The sequence below is a fragment of the Prionailurus viverrinus genome, chromosome B1, assembly GCF_022837055.1.
Source record: "Prionailurus viverrinus isolate Anna chromosome B1, UM_Priviv_1.0, whole genome shotgun sequence".
Lineage (NCBI taxonomy): Eukaryota > Metazoa > Chordata > Mammalia > Carnivora > Felidae > Prionailurus > Prionailurus viverrinus.
In genome coordinates, this window is record NC_062564.1 from 199,605,867 (window position 1) to 199,620,051 (window position 14,185).

General features: G+C 48.0%; 1 protein-coding gene across 2 annotated transcripts in view; it reads left to right on the forward strand.

Moving 5' to 3' along the window:
• The window catches only part of SLC2A9 (solute carrier family 2 member 9), a 255,656-nt gene that overhangs the window by 36,548 nt on the left and 204,923 nt on the right, over window positions 1-14,185 (forward strand). For both annotated transcript variants that reach the window (XM_047855181.1, XM_047855182.1), the window contains exon 3: window positions 5,259-5,357. In XM_047855181.1, coding sequence (XP_047711137.1) covers window positions 5,259-5,357 — 99 coding nt within the window. The remainder of the gene's footprint in view (window positions 1-5,258; window positions 5,358-14,185) is intronic.

The following is a 14,185-nucleotide window of genomic DNA, read 5'->3' on the forward strand; positions in this document are numbered from 1 at the left end:
CACTGGTGATATCGTGGGTGTGAACACACCTGGCCAAGTGTAGACATGTTCCATGAGGGGCAGGAGGAGGGTGCTCCGGTAATCAGGAGCCCCGGTTAACTGCCTTCCAGTCCAGGAATCTACCACACATCATGTTCACCACCAAGAGACCAAACTTGAGCACTAGAACAGTCCTCAGCAATTGTCCAGTGGCATCAAAATGGCCCCAGACCTCCCCTTCTACCGCTGAGGACACTGATTCCCTAGAGGGGGGCAAATCTTTGTCCACAGAGTTTGCGTGATGGCACTGACTTAGAAAGGGATGAGAACATTTGGTCCAGATAGAGCACATTATCTGGGGACAAGGTGATCTAAAAAATCACCTTGTATCGTGTTCGTTGTATCGTATGCTTGCTGTATGCTGGGTGTTGTAGATGCCACGATTCTAGGTGTTTTTCCAGTAGAAACTCACGGAATCTTCCACAGGTCTATGAGGTGGTGGCACTGTTATCATGCCCTTGCTACACACGAGGACATGATGCCACAGAGAGGCCAAGTGACTCGTGCAAGAGCTCACAGCCTAAGTGGCTGAGCAGAGGCTCAAACCCAGGCAGTTTTGAACCGCTAAGCTGGGGCAAAGGGAGGGGGCCGCTCCTATCAGCTTCACCAAGCGTTTCCAGAAATCAGAGCCGTTCACTGGGTCACCCTGAAAAGCCCAGGGGGGCTGGGATCACTTACCTGCCTGAAGGAAGGGGGGTGCAGTTGACTTGAAGGCCAGGCTCTCGGCATAGCTGGAGCCCGGACACTGCTGTGTGACTTTGGCCAAGTCGCTGCTCACCTCTGGGCTGGTTTGTGGGCTGGCCGGGGAGGGAATTAATGGACAGCTACCTCCACCAATGAGAGGAGCTCTTCAGGCCAAGCGCCGCCTCCAGACTGTGGGACAGAAAGGACAGTGAAGTCTGCACAAGCCTTGCTGTGTGGCTGGACAGATGTGTGTCTGGTCTTCGGTTCTGGGACAGGTGCAGGGCTGGGGCCGGGGCGGCCGCTGGCAGTTGGTCTCTTTCCACCCCTGGGATCTGCATCCCCTCTGGGGACCTCAGAGGTCAATTTCAGCAGGTTTTGGGGCAGCAAAGTTAAGGCAGGAGAGGCGTGCAGGGACAGCTTTGAGGGGGGCCTCAAGTCCACACCCGGGGTACCTGCTGGCCGGTGGACAATGCTTGCTGACTTTGGAAGCCTTCATAGCGCAGGGGCGTCCCCGACACCAGCGACCACCCCTCCTTCCTCCTACTTTGTGTACATTTGTGTTGACCTCCTGGAGCCTGGGGCCTACTGAGTTTTCAGCCCCAATGAGGAAGCACAGAACAATTTCCAAGGGGGGGTGGGGGTGGGGAGAGAGCACCTGATTCAGATTGAGTTTTAGCAAGATCAGATGAGACCGCCTGTTACAGATGAAGCCAGGCAGGAAGGGCCTGAGCTAGAGAGGGGGTAGGGGAGGAAGAATGAGGGTGAGTATAACGTCCCCATCCGGACAGCACAGCGAGGGTCCTCACGACACAGGGAGGCAGCTGTCCCTTCGCTGCCCCTTCCCGTCCTTCCGGGCCCAGCCATCCTCAATTACCTTCCTCCCCCGCCTACTCCAGGGTATCTGTGCCTGGAGGCCTTGGCTCGATGCCCTCCCACCCCACACCCTCTGCCTGCATGCTTCCCAGGGCTACTCAGAAATCACCTCTTCCGGAAAGTCTTCCGTGATCCAGCCCCAGTTTCAATGCCTGTGTTCCACTACACCTAGTTTCTTTGCTTCCCGTCTCTCTTTGCGGACTTGAGGCCTCCCTGGCCTCCTAGGGGTTCTGAATTCCCCAGTCAGGCCCTTGCCCACCGGCCTGTGCCCCTGCTCTCTGCCTCTGGGTGCAAATGGCCGAGGCAAGCTGTCCTAAACCTGTCACGATTAAAGGTACACTTCTCCGACATCCAGGACAAGTTGGCCACGTGGTGAACAAATTCTCATGACGTCTGGCGTGCATGAGAGGTCTTGCCTCCTTAATGCTTTCCCTGAGCTGAGCCAGCCTGGGGAGGGCACGTGGGAGGTATTCCCCGAGCCAATGCTGAATGAGAAGCATAGAGGAATGACCGACTGGCAGGTTCTTTTTCTTCCAAACCCAGAGCCTCCCCATTTGTGCCCGAGCTAAGGGCGGCCACGCCTATGTCCAGCACGCTGGCCGGGGCTGTGTGATTTCTACCTGAGCCTCAGAGGAACTGCAGGGCAGTCCAGGCGGGATCGGTCTTCCGTGTTGCCCTGGTAAACGCAGCAGCTCAGAGAAGCCAAGTGACCAGGTTAAGGACACGCAGTTAGAGAGGCAGGGTGGGGACCCCAGCCGGCTTTCCCTGCCGTCGGTGACCTGGCATTCTGTGCCGATCCTGGGAGAGGCGCCCCGGCTTTATGGCCAGCGCTCCCCTCCCGGCTCGCTGGCCTCGTTGGCCAGGAAAATGAAAGGTGCTGATGCCAAAGGAAAAATCCATACCCTGAGTGGTGGGTCCCGAGAAGGCCAGTTTCCCTCCAGGATTCCTCGGTGCTGCTATGACAGCAGGGGCGAAAGCGCACGGTGCCCGTTTCCTGTTCAGACAAGACAGAGCGGCCGCTTTCCTGCCAGGCCCCGCCCCCTCGTGGACTCTGCCTCCTGCACCGAGATGCCCCGGGATGGCCTGCGGGAGCATGGACTCCCGGGCCTGGGCTCCCCTGACGTGCAGCCCCGGCCATCCGGGGGCCGCCGAGTGTGGCCGCGCCCTGAGAGGGACGCCGGGCGGGAGGACCAGAAAGGTAAACGCAGAAAGCGGCCTCAGGACCTGCCAGGGGGTGGGAAGGCCCAGCGTGGGCGGCTGCGGCTGCCTCCGCCGCCTGGAGCCCTGGGTCACAGAAGCCTGCCGTGAGAGCCGGCACCCAGGTCCCCGTGACCTTGGCCGTGGAGTTCCAGCTCTGGCAACGTGGCCGTGCTCGTGAACAGCCTGGCAGGTGCTGGGTGGTGTCCCCTTTCCTTCCCGCCCCCACAGCAGGTACCTCTGTCCCCGGGGGCCGGTGGTGAGAGGGGGTGGGCAAGGGCTGGCCAAGCAGCGGCAGGGGCTCCAAGGAGAGACACCCACCTGCCTTTCTCTAGCTTCTGATGGGTACAGACAAGGGGACAGGGCAAGGGGGTCCAGGAAGAGAAGGTGTCCGGGGCGGGCCAGGGAGTCAGGCAGTGTGACATATGAGCTGAGACCCAGAAGATAAGTGCGAAGATAAAAGACCGCGGAGGATGGGCACTTCGTCCAAAATGCAGTTCTTGTTCTAGCAATGAATCTCTTTCAGTTCAGGCTCTTCTTCCTGTAGAAACCCATTCTGGCCCCACACCTGGCAATGTCCGCCCCTGTGGCTTATAAACCCTTTTTCTCCCCTCCGTCCTCTCACTGGCATTTACTGAATACCTTCTCTGCCTCAGGCTCGGTGCCTGGAAGCAAGACCCCCTCCCCTCTAAAAGTAAGACCCTTGGGCACCGCCCCGACTCTGCTGCTAATGCTCACAGGCACCTGCCACAGGACAGGAGAGGCCTTGTCTGCCTTAATTAACTCTTTTTTCAGCATAACAGCCTGTGAGGTGGGGTCTGTTATCCCTGTTTTCAGATAAGCACACTGAGTCACAGAGCAGTTATGCCACTGGCCCAAGGTTACAGTCATTAAGTGGCAGAGCTGGGGGTAGGACAGAGTTGAACCAAAGAGGGGGTGGAGTTTTCATTCAGAGGAGAAGGTGTGGGGAAAGGGTTGCAGGTGCCAAAGTCTCTAGAAGGGGAATTTCGGGCACATGTATCTGCACGGGCAGGGCCAAGAGGCAGCTTGGCACCTAATTCGAACAACAGCCGTTCTGTATGGCGGGGCCAGAGGCAAAGTAAAACAAATAAACGGCCTTTCCGAATGCTCCCTGTGTGCGCGCGACATTCTAAACATCCTCATCCGGCAGCACATTGATTCCTCAACAACCCTATGTGGCCAGTGTTGTTATTAGGTCCATTTTACAGCCGGGCAAGATGAGACCCAGGGAGGTGAAGAAAGTGGCTCAGGTTCCCACAGCTGACTGGTAGAGCTGTCCATCACCGTGTCCCCTGCTAGAGGAGACTACTGACGTGGGCAGATCCGGGAGTTGGCTATCGGGGTCCAGCTCTCTCCTCCAGACAGTATTTGACCGACACAGTTCCCTGAACTGTGGACCTTGTCTGTTTTGTTTCCCGCTGTATCTCTAGAGCTTTATCAGGGCCTGGCCCGATACACGCGCACATTTTATATGATAACAGAGAAGGTGCCTTCCAAGAGCACCTGGGTCCCCTCCATCCGGAGAGTGGCCCACATTCCGCTGGCCAGCCTCGGATGGGAACCCCTTCTGCCTCCAGCCCCTGCCAGCTGGTCAGCTCCGGCCAGGGGGTTCAGATGTTTCTCCTGCATGGTCCTGTCCTGACTGTGACCACGCTCGGACGAAGGACAGGGTCACATGGGGGCAGATGCCCTGTTCTCCAGGCTGAGCCCTGTATCTCTGCACGTGCTTGTCCTGCGGTGCTCATGGTGGCCTGGAGATTGACAGCTCGGCCTGGAAGGCCGTGTGCAGTGGTGTGCATGCGTGCATGTGAACGTGTGTGCACCTGTGCAGCTGTGAGCAGCCTCAGGCCCCTAGACACTGTTCCCAGATGACGAGGCACTGGGGGACAGGCAGTGCGGTGCAGTGGGTGACTGCATGGGCTCCAGCCCCCATCCCAGACAGCACCACGGACGTCTCGGCGCGTCTCTTTCCCCACCTATCAAATCGGGATGAAATAGTACTGATCTGAGCGTTCCGTGAGATAATACCCTGAAAGGGCTCGGCTCAATGCCTGGCCCATACCTCTTGTAAGTGCCAGCCGCTACCATTGGCGGCTAAGTCTGGCTTTGCTTTTTGCTCCTATGTGGTCCAGAAAGTGGCCACATTCAGCTAAAATAATAGTGTGTGGCTGCTTACCGAGCACCTGCTAAGGACTGTGGGTCTGTGAGTCACAGGTCTGTGGCAGCAGGCAGAAGCAAACTGAACTCCGTGGGCTGACCGCATTCCCCCAGTGTCCGCCTGCGCAGTAGTCGTGGACAGCGATCCCACCTGTCAGCGGGTTCCGGGAACTCGGGCAATTCTCTAGGGCCCCTTCCCCAGACAAGGGGACAGCCCAGGTGCGTCCTGTGGGCCCCTAGCTCTGTGCCCAACGGCCAGATCTGACATGCTGTCCTCTCCTTTCCAGGACTGGTCCTGCTGGCTCATCGTGGCCTCTCTGGTGGGCGCCTTCGGCTCCTCCTTCCTCTATGGGTACAACCTGTCGGTGGTGAACGCCCCAACTCAGGTGAGTGCCCCGCGGTTGCGGGATGCGCCCGGCAGAGGGCGCTGCGCCCACGCGGAAAACTTCGGGAGTGTTCCCAGGCTGGTTCTATGCCAGCCCTTTGCGGGACACTGGGACCTAGGAGAGGGAGAGAGAGGAGTGAGACCAGCCTCTGCCCTCGAGGGGAGGATGGGAGGTACAGAAACAGACAATGGTGACAATGTGGAGGGTTCAGTTCCCTGCCTTGGAGGGTCCTGGGAGAGTGCAGGGCAAGGACAGGGGTCTCCGGAGTTCCCAGGGGCCAGTGCTTGAGGATCTTATCCTCGGCACAGAGCCACGGAGAGACCTTACGCATAAACATTTTCTTGATCTGTTCTTTTTGGGTTTATGGCTTTCCATTACCGCTAGTGGTCATTCGGGTGTCTGTTTTGTCTGGCTTTTGTTTCGGTCTGGAATCAAGTCGTTAGGTTACGTCAATCAAGAAGAGTCTGTAAAGCAACCAAAGGTGTTTATCTGGGGTCGTAGGACTTGCAGCATGGGAGACAGAGAGGGCGGAAATGGACCTTGTGCTCAGAATTGCAGGTGGAGTGGGCAGGCTCCTAAAGGCAGAACCCACAAGGTTACCAAACTTCTTCTGAAGGAATGATGATCGGTGCTGAGGGAGTTACACTGAGCACCGGATGCAGGATTGACTAGGTAGCTAACAGGTGTTACGTTGTCTCTATTTCAGTCCTCAGTAGAGGAGGCCTTCCAAGAGCTGGCCACGTTGTAATTGCCACAAGCCGAGAGTTCATGGTGTTCCCAGAATTGAAACAGGAGCCCCTGCATGGGTCCTGCTTCCTCAGTGTCCTCCCATCCCCCTTCTGAGTGAGGGTCTTAGCAATACTTACTTCGCTTTTGGAGCTTCCTTTTATAGGTGCAATCCCCAGGCCCTCCTAACCCCTCCCTGCTGGTTTGCAGGTTCAGATTTGGTTCCGCCTACCTAGGCTTTTAGGTAGCTATCCATGCCAGGGGGTGCTGGCTCCTGCTTGTCATAGCTGCACCTTCGTCCACCTTACCCTGTAATGGCGAGGTAGGTCAAGGCTACCTGGAGGCTTTCTGGAGGAAGTGATGTCTCAGCTTCACCTTAAAGGTAAAACAAAGGCACGGAGGCTTGCCATTTGTGACATGTTTGCAAGAATGCAGGCGTGATGCAGTTGGAACGCAGAATGCCTTTTGGGGAGCACAGGGCAGGAGCTAAAGGGGCAAACGGAAGCCAGGCTGTGGACCTTTCTGAAGGCTTTTCGGGCCCCGTTTGGAGCCCAGCATCCCCATGTGCAAACCACAAGGGAGGCTGGACCAGGGGGTCCTAAAAAGTTCCCAGGAGCCCTGAACTTGGCAGAATTGCCTTTTAAAAATTCAGATGTCCTTCGACAGTCCTTCAGAGGTCTTTTATAGCTGGTTTGTCCAAATTAGGAGACAAAAAAAAAAAATCAGTGCTATATTCGTGACAGAAATACGGAAAAATAATGACAACCGTAAAATCCAGATGTAGGTGTTTCTGTTCTATTCCCTTACTTTCCTGTGCATTTGGAAAGTTTTACAGCAGAATGTCCAAAATAAGTACATCATTACATCTTTGCAAATGCGTCTATATATGTGAAAGGAGAGGGAAGTTTCTACATCTTGCTCCTGAGCCCTGTTCTGTTCAATGTTGTCACCAGTTATTTGGACGATAATCTGGAAAGGATGTCTACGCATTTCTCGGTTGATGTGCTGGGAGGAATAATGACTGTATTTGAAAATGCAGTGTGTCAGAATCGAGTGCCAGGACAGCTCTAGTTTTTGTTGAGTTTGTTTCGTTTTGTTTGAAACCCTTCTACGTTTTGGGACTCTGTGTAAGTTCATTTGGAAAATGGGCTCTGATGCTAAGACCCATTTGAAAGCCAGGGACCTAGATGGCCTCCCCAAACTCTTACTGAAGCCAGTGGCTTTGATTTCGTCGTTGTGACCTCGTCCTGACACGAGGATCTGATTTGTCCATATTTGCCTATAAAAGAATATTGGAGGGGCGCCTGGGTGGCTCAGTCGGTTAAGCGTCTGACTCTTGATTTCGGCTCAGATCATGATCTCCCAGTATGTGGGTTCAAGACCCACTCCAGGCTCTGTGCTGTGTGGAGCCTGCTTGGGATTTTCTGTCTGTCTCTCTCTCTTTCTCTCTCTCCCTCTCTGCCCCTCCCCGGCTTGCTCTCTCTTCTGTCTCTCAAAATAAATAAATAAACATTAAAACAAGAAGATTGGAAATTTACACTCTTGCCTCATCATGACAGTTCAGCAGAAACTCCAGCAGAGGGTGGAGAACCTTTGCATTCATGGTTTGTGGACCAAAAAGCCATGTGAAACTTGAACCCTGAATGAAATGATGTGGATGGAAAAACAGAAGTTCAAGCCATGACTGTGGGAACAGGAGGAAGGAGCAATTCGGTCATTTAAAACTTGTTTTCGATTAAGAAACTATTTTTTTAGATCAGTTTGAAAGCAGTTCACAGCAAAATTGTGCAGGAAGAAAAGGGAAGCACTCCCCCCTCCGTATCCCTCACCCCCAAAAGCTTCCCCCGCTATGAGTTTCCTCCGGGTCCTTTCATGGCTCGAAAGCTCCTTTGTTCTTTACAGCTGAATAATATTCAATACATTAATGCATTGTATTAATACAGTGTAATAACACCTTGTCTGCATGTACCGGTTTATTGAGCCACTCACCTGCTGAAGGACATCTTGACTGCATCTAAGTTTTGGCAACTATGAACAAAGTTGCTGTAAACATCCATGTGCGGGTTTTTTTTGTAGACATAAGTTCTCAGTTCATTTGTGTAAATACCAAGAAGCACCATTGCTGAATCAAAGAGGGAGAGTACGTTTAGTTATGCAATAAACAGACAAAACATCGTCCTGAGTGGCTGTCCTGTTTTTCATTCCCAGAAGCAATGAGCAAAATTTCCTATTGCCTCCCATTCTCACCAGCATTTGATGTTGTTAGTATTTTGGATTTGGAATGTTCCATAGGTGAGTACTGGTATCTCGTTTCCACTGCAATTCCCTAATGACATATGATGTTGGATACCTTTTCATATGTTTTTGGGAAAGATAGAAACATCTTTTCAAACGTTCACTTGCCGTCAATAAATCTTCTTTGGTGAGGTTTCTGTTCACATCTTTTGCCCATCCTTTAATCAGATCGTTTGTGTTGTTTTGGTTGAGTTTTAAGAGTTCTTCGTATATTTTTAGATTACAGATCTTTGTCAGATGTATCTTTGCAAATATTTTCTCCAGGTCTGTGGCATATCTTCTCATTCTCTTGACATTGTCTTTCCCAGAGCAGAAGTTTTTAATTTAATTGAAGCCCAGATTATCAATGATTTCTTTCACAGATCGTGTCTTCGGTGTTATATCTAAAGAGTCATCACCATAGGGCACCTGGGTGGCTCAGTTGGTTAAGTGCTGACTGTGGTTCAAGTCATGATCTCACGGTTCATGGGTTTGAGCCCTGCATCAGGCTCTGTGCTGACAGCTCATAGCCTGGAGCCTGCTTTGGATTCTGTGTCTTTCTGCCCCTCCCTTGCTCATGCTTTCTTTCTCTCAAAAATAAATAAACATTAAAAAAAAAAAGTCACCACACCCAAGGTCATCGAGATTTTCTCCTGTTCTTTCTTAGGAATTTTATAGTTTTGTGTTTTACATTTATGTCTGTGAACCAATTTGAGTTAATTTTTGTGAAAGGTATAAAGTCTGTGTCTAGATTTTTTTTCTGATATGTGCATATCTATTGTTCCAGTACCATTTGTTGAAAAGACCATCTTTGCTCTATAGTATTGCCTTGGCTCTTTTGCAAAGATCAGTTCACTGTATTAATGTGGGTCTGTTTCTGGGTTCTCTGTTCTATTCTATTGATCTATTTGTCTGTTTTTTCACAAATACCATGCTGTCTTGATTATTGTAGCTTTATCGTAAGTCAAAGTGAGATAGTGTCAGTCCTCCAACTGTGTTCTCCCTCAGTGTTAGGAGTTGATTATTCTGGGTCTTTTGTTTCCCATATAAACTTTAGAATTAGTTTGTAGATTTCCACAAAATAACTTGCTGAGATTTTGATTGGGATGGTATTGCATCTATAGATGAAGTCAGGAAGAACGAACATCTTGACAATATTGAGTCTCCCTATCCATGAACATGGGATATCTCCCCATTTAATTAGCTCCTATTTGATATCTTTCATCAGAGTCTTTATTTTTGATATAGATGTTACATAACTTGTGAGATTTACACCTAAGTATTTCATTTTCTTTAATACTAATGTAAATGGTAATATTTTAAATTTAAAATTGCATTTTTTTTCATTACTGGTATATAGGAAAGCAATTGGCTTTCAAATTTTTTTTTTCAACGTTTATTTATTTTTGGGACAGAGAGAGACAGAGCATGAACGGGGGAGGGGCAGAGAGAGAGGGAGACACAGAATCGGAAACAAGCTCCAGGCTCTGAGCCATCAGCCCAGAGCCCGACGCGGGGCTCGAACTCCCGGACCGTGAGATCGTGACCTGGCTGAAGTCAGATGCTTAACCGACTGCGCCACCCAGGCGCCCCCTTTTTTTTTTTTTTTTTTTTAGCAATTGGCTTTCATATATTAATCTTGTTATCTTGCAACTGTGCTATAATCAATCACTTCTTAGTTCCAGATTTTTTTTGGTCAATTTTTTCAAATTTTCTACACAGATGACCATGTCATCTGTGAAATAGACAGTTTTATTTCTTCTTTTTCAATACGTGTATCTTTTATTTCCTCTTGTTGTCTTATTGCATTAGCTAGGACTTCCAGTATGATGCTTACTTTGGATTTAATCTGCTTTTCTTTTTCTAGTCTCCTACAATGGAAACTTATTGATTTTAAATCTCCCATCTTTTCTAATATATTCATTCAATGCTATAAATGTTCTCCTAAGCACTGCTTTTGATGCAACCCACAAATTTTGATGAGTTGTATTTTCATTTTCATTTAGATCAAGTTATTTTAAAGTTTCTCTTGAGATTTCTTCTTTGATCCATGTGTTATTAAGAAGGGTGTTGTTGGGGCGCCTGGGTGGCGCAGTCGGTTAAGCGTCCGACTTCAGCCAGGTCACGATCTCGCGGTCCGGGAGTTCGAGCCCCGCGTCGGGCTCTGGGCTGATGGCTCAGGGCCTGGAGCTTGTTTCCGATTCTGTGTCTCCTTCTCTCTCTGCCCCTCCCCCGTTCATGCTGTGTCTCTCTCTGTCCCAAAAATAAAATAAACGTTGAAAAAAAAAATTAAAAAAAAAAAAAAAAGAAGGGTGTTGTGCAATCTTCAAGTTTGGGGGATTTTCCAGCATATTCTGTTATTGATTTCTAGTTTAATTCCATTATGGTCTGAGACCAGACACTGTATGATTAGATTCTCTTAAATTTGATAAGGTGTGTTTTATGGCCCAGAATGTGGTCTATCTTGCTGAATGTCCATGTGAGCCTGAGAAGAGTGTATATTCTACTGTTGGATGAAATAGTCTGTAGACGTCCACTGTATCCAGTTGGCTGATGGTGTTGTTGAGTTCAGCTATGTCCTCACTGATTTTTGGCCTGTTGCATCTATCCATTTCTGACAGAGGGGTGTTTCAGTCTCTGACTTTAATAGTGGGTCATCTATTTTTCCTTACAATTCTGTCAGTATTTGCCTTATGTATTCTCATGCTCTGTTGTTAGGCACATACACATTAAGGCTTGTTATATTTTCTTGCAGTATTGGTCCCTTTAACCATATGTAACGCCCCCTTTTTTCCCTGTTAACTCTTCTTGCCAAAGTATCCCTTGTCTGAAATTAATATCGTTTTTACTGCTTTCCTTTGATTCATGTCAGCATGGTATATCTTTGTCCATCCCTGTACTTAAAAAAATTTTTTTTGATGTTTATTTATTTTTGAAAGAGAGAGAGACAGAGCGTGAGGGGGGAGGGGCAGAGAGAGAGGGAGACACAGAATCCGAAGCAGGCTCCAGGCTCTGAGCTGTCAGCACAGAGCCTGATGCGGGGCTCAAACCCGTAAGCCATGAGATCATGACCTGAGCCAAAGTCAAAGGCTTAACCGACTGAGCCACCCAGGCACCCCGATCCCTGTACTTTTTAAAATCTATATGTGTCTTTATATTTTTGTAAAAAAAACTTTATTTATTTTTGACAGAGAGAGAGAGAGAGAGAGAGTAGGGGAGGGGCAGAGAGAGAGGGAGACAAAGGATCCCAAGCAGGCTCTGTGCAGAGCCTCATGTGGGGCTCAATCTCACAAAATGTAAGATCACAACCTGAGCCAAAATCAAGAGTCAGATGGTAACCGGCTGGGCCACCCAGGTGCCCCATGTGTCGTTATATTTTAAGTGGGTTTCTTATAGACAACATATAGCAATAAACAGACAGTTTGTTCTCTTGACCCAGTCTGACAATCTCTGTCTTTTAATTGCCATATTTTATACCATTGACATTTAAGGTGATTACTGATACAGTTCAATTAATATCTACACTGTATCTGTTCCTTTTTCTATTTGTCACCCTTGTTCTTTGTCCCTATTTTTGTTCTTTGTCCCATACTTCTGCCTTTTGTGGTTTCAACTGAGCATTTTGTATGATTCCATTTTCTCTCTTTTCCTAGCATATCAATCCCCCCCCCTTTTTTTAACTTTCTTTAGTGGTTGCTCAAGAGTTTATAATATGCATTTTCAACTAATCCAAGTCTACTTACAAATAATACTACTTTACTTCACTGGTAATGTTAGTTCTTTATAATAACAAAATATTTCTAATTCCTCCCTCCCACCCACTTAGACATAAGCATATTATATAGATAATCGAATACATTACTATCATTATTATTTTGAACAAAATTAATTGTGAGATTTATACCTCAGTATTTCACAAATATTCTGAACAAAATAATAACCTATTGATTGTTAATAGATAATAATCAATAGATAATATTAACAGATAATGGTCTGTTAGATTAATTAAGAACAAGAAAAAAAGTTTTCATTTTTACCTTTACTTATTCATTCTCCTGTGTTCTTCTTTTTATGGAAGGCTGAGTTTCTGACCTATATTTGGTTCCTTCGAAGAATTTCTTTTAACATTTCTTGCGAGGCAGATCTACCGGAGACCAGCTCCAGCAGGTCCAGGGGTTCCCAAAGGAAGAACAGCATCGGTGAAAATAAAACAAAACTAAAATAAAAAACTAAAACTAAAATAAAATGGACACAGACAACAGCAGTGTGTTGAACTGGCCAATTTATTGTAGCAAACGTGACATCATTTTTGCTAGTGATTTCCTTGTAACATACGTCATCTATGTTTTTCTAACATTACCTAATTTTGAAAATGTTCCTATGTACAGACAACCTTTAAGAAATAACATGATGATTTTCCCCTAACTTTCCCGCATACCCTTTGTAATATCACAGATTAATCTCTTACATTTTTCCATTATCCATCTGTGTTTATCTATAATCTACAAAGCATTTGCTTTGCTGTTCTCGTGAAAGGCCCTCCATTTCTCAACACCTCAAGTGGAACAGTTACAGGGGCATGACCTCCTAACCACATGAGGCCAGAAGAACAATGTGTTTGCCTCGCTCCGAGGTGCCAGAAAGGGGCTGAAAAAGCCTTAGAAACCCATGCCTCATACATTCTCAGAGAGACAATGCACCTAGAAACTAATGAACCATTCTGTACCTTAACCAACTAGGTTCAGTCATCATCTGGAATGCCTCCGGAGGCCAGGTGGGCCTAGGGGTTGAAGTCACCTGTGCCCAGAGATACACTCCTTAGTTGCTGGAGTGGGGCTTTAAGATCCATATGTCTCTTCTTTACAGGCCCTCTTTGCTGGCAAAGGGATAAGGCTATCCTTCCTGTAAGTAGAGGAGTCTCCATAGGGGATGGCAAGGGCTAAACATAAGGCCACACAATTTCTTGTGGAACCTTATTTTTTTTTCCCTAATGGTTCTTTTCCCAGGGGGGCTGCAGAGGGCAATTCCCCAACAGACAATACCCCAGGTACTTTAATAAGGCCAAATTACCTAAAAGCGGGAGTACAAGAAGCTTCACTGTTGGTTGGGCCGCCCTGCAGTCATCAATCCATCCACAGCCCGGGTCCTGCCACTCAGGCTGGGATAGCTCGGCTTCCAGCACAGATCTACTGGCAACAAATTCACTCAATGTTTGTCTGAAAAAAGTCTTTACTTTTCATTCATAGTTTGGAAAAATTTTTTAATGTTTATTTATTTTAGAGAGAGAGAGAGAAAGAGAATATGAGCAGGGGAAGGACAGAGAGAGAGGGAGACACAGAATCTGAAGCAGGCTCCAGGCTCTGAGCTGTCAGCACAGAGCCTGATGTGGGGCTCGAACCCACAGACTGTGGGATCATGACCTGAACCAAAGTCGGAGGCTTACCTGACTGAGCCACCCAGGCACCCTTACCTTTCATTCGCTCTTGAAGGATAATTTTGCAGGGTATGGAATTCTAGGTTGGTGGGTTTTTTTCTCTCTCAATATTTTGAGTATTTCACTTCATTCTCTTCTGGCATGGTTTCTGAGGAGAATTTGGGTGTAAATTTTATCTTTCCTCCTCTGTAGGTAAGATTGTTTTCATCTGGCTTCTTTCAAGAGATTTTTTTTAATCTTTGATTTTCTGAAGTTTGAATATGATATGCCTAGGTGTAGTGTTTTTTCTTTGTTTGTTTGTTTTAGAATTTATACGTTTTGGTGTTTTCTGAGCTTTCTGGATCTGCAGTTTAGTATCTGATCCTAATTTGAGGAAATTCTCAGTCATTATTGC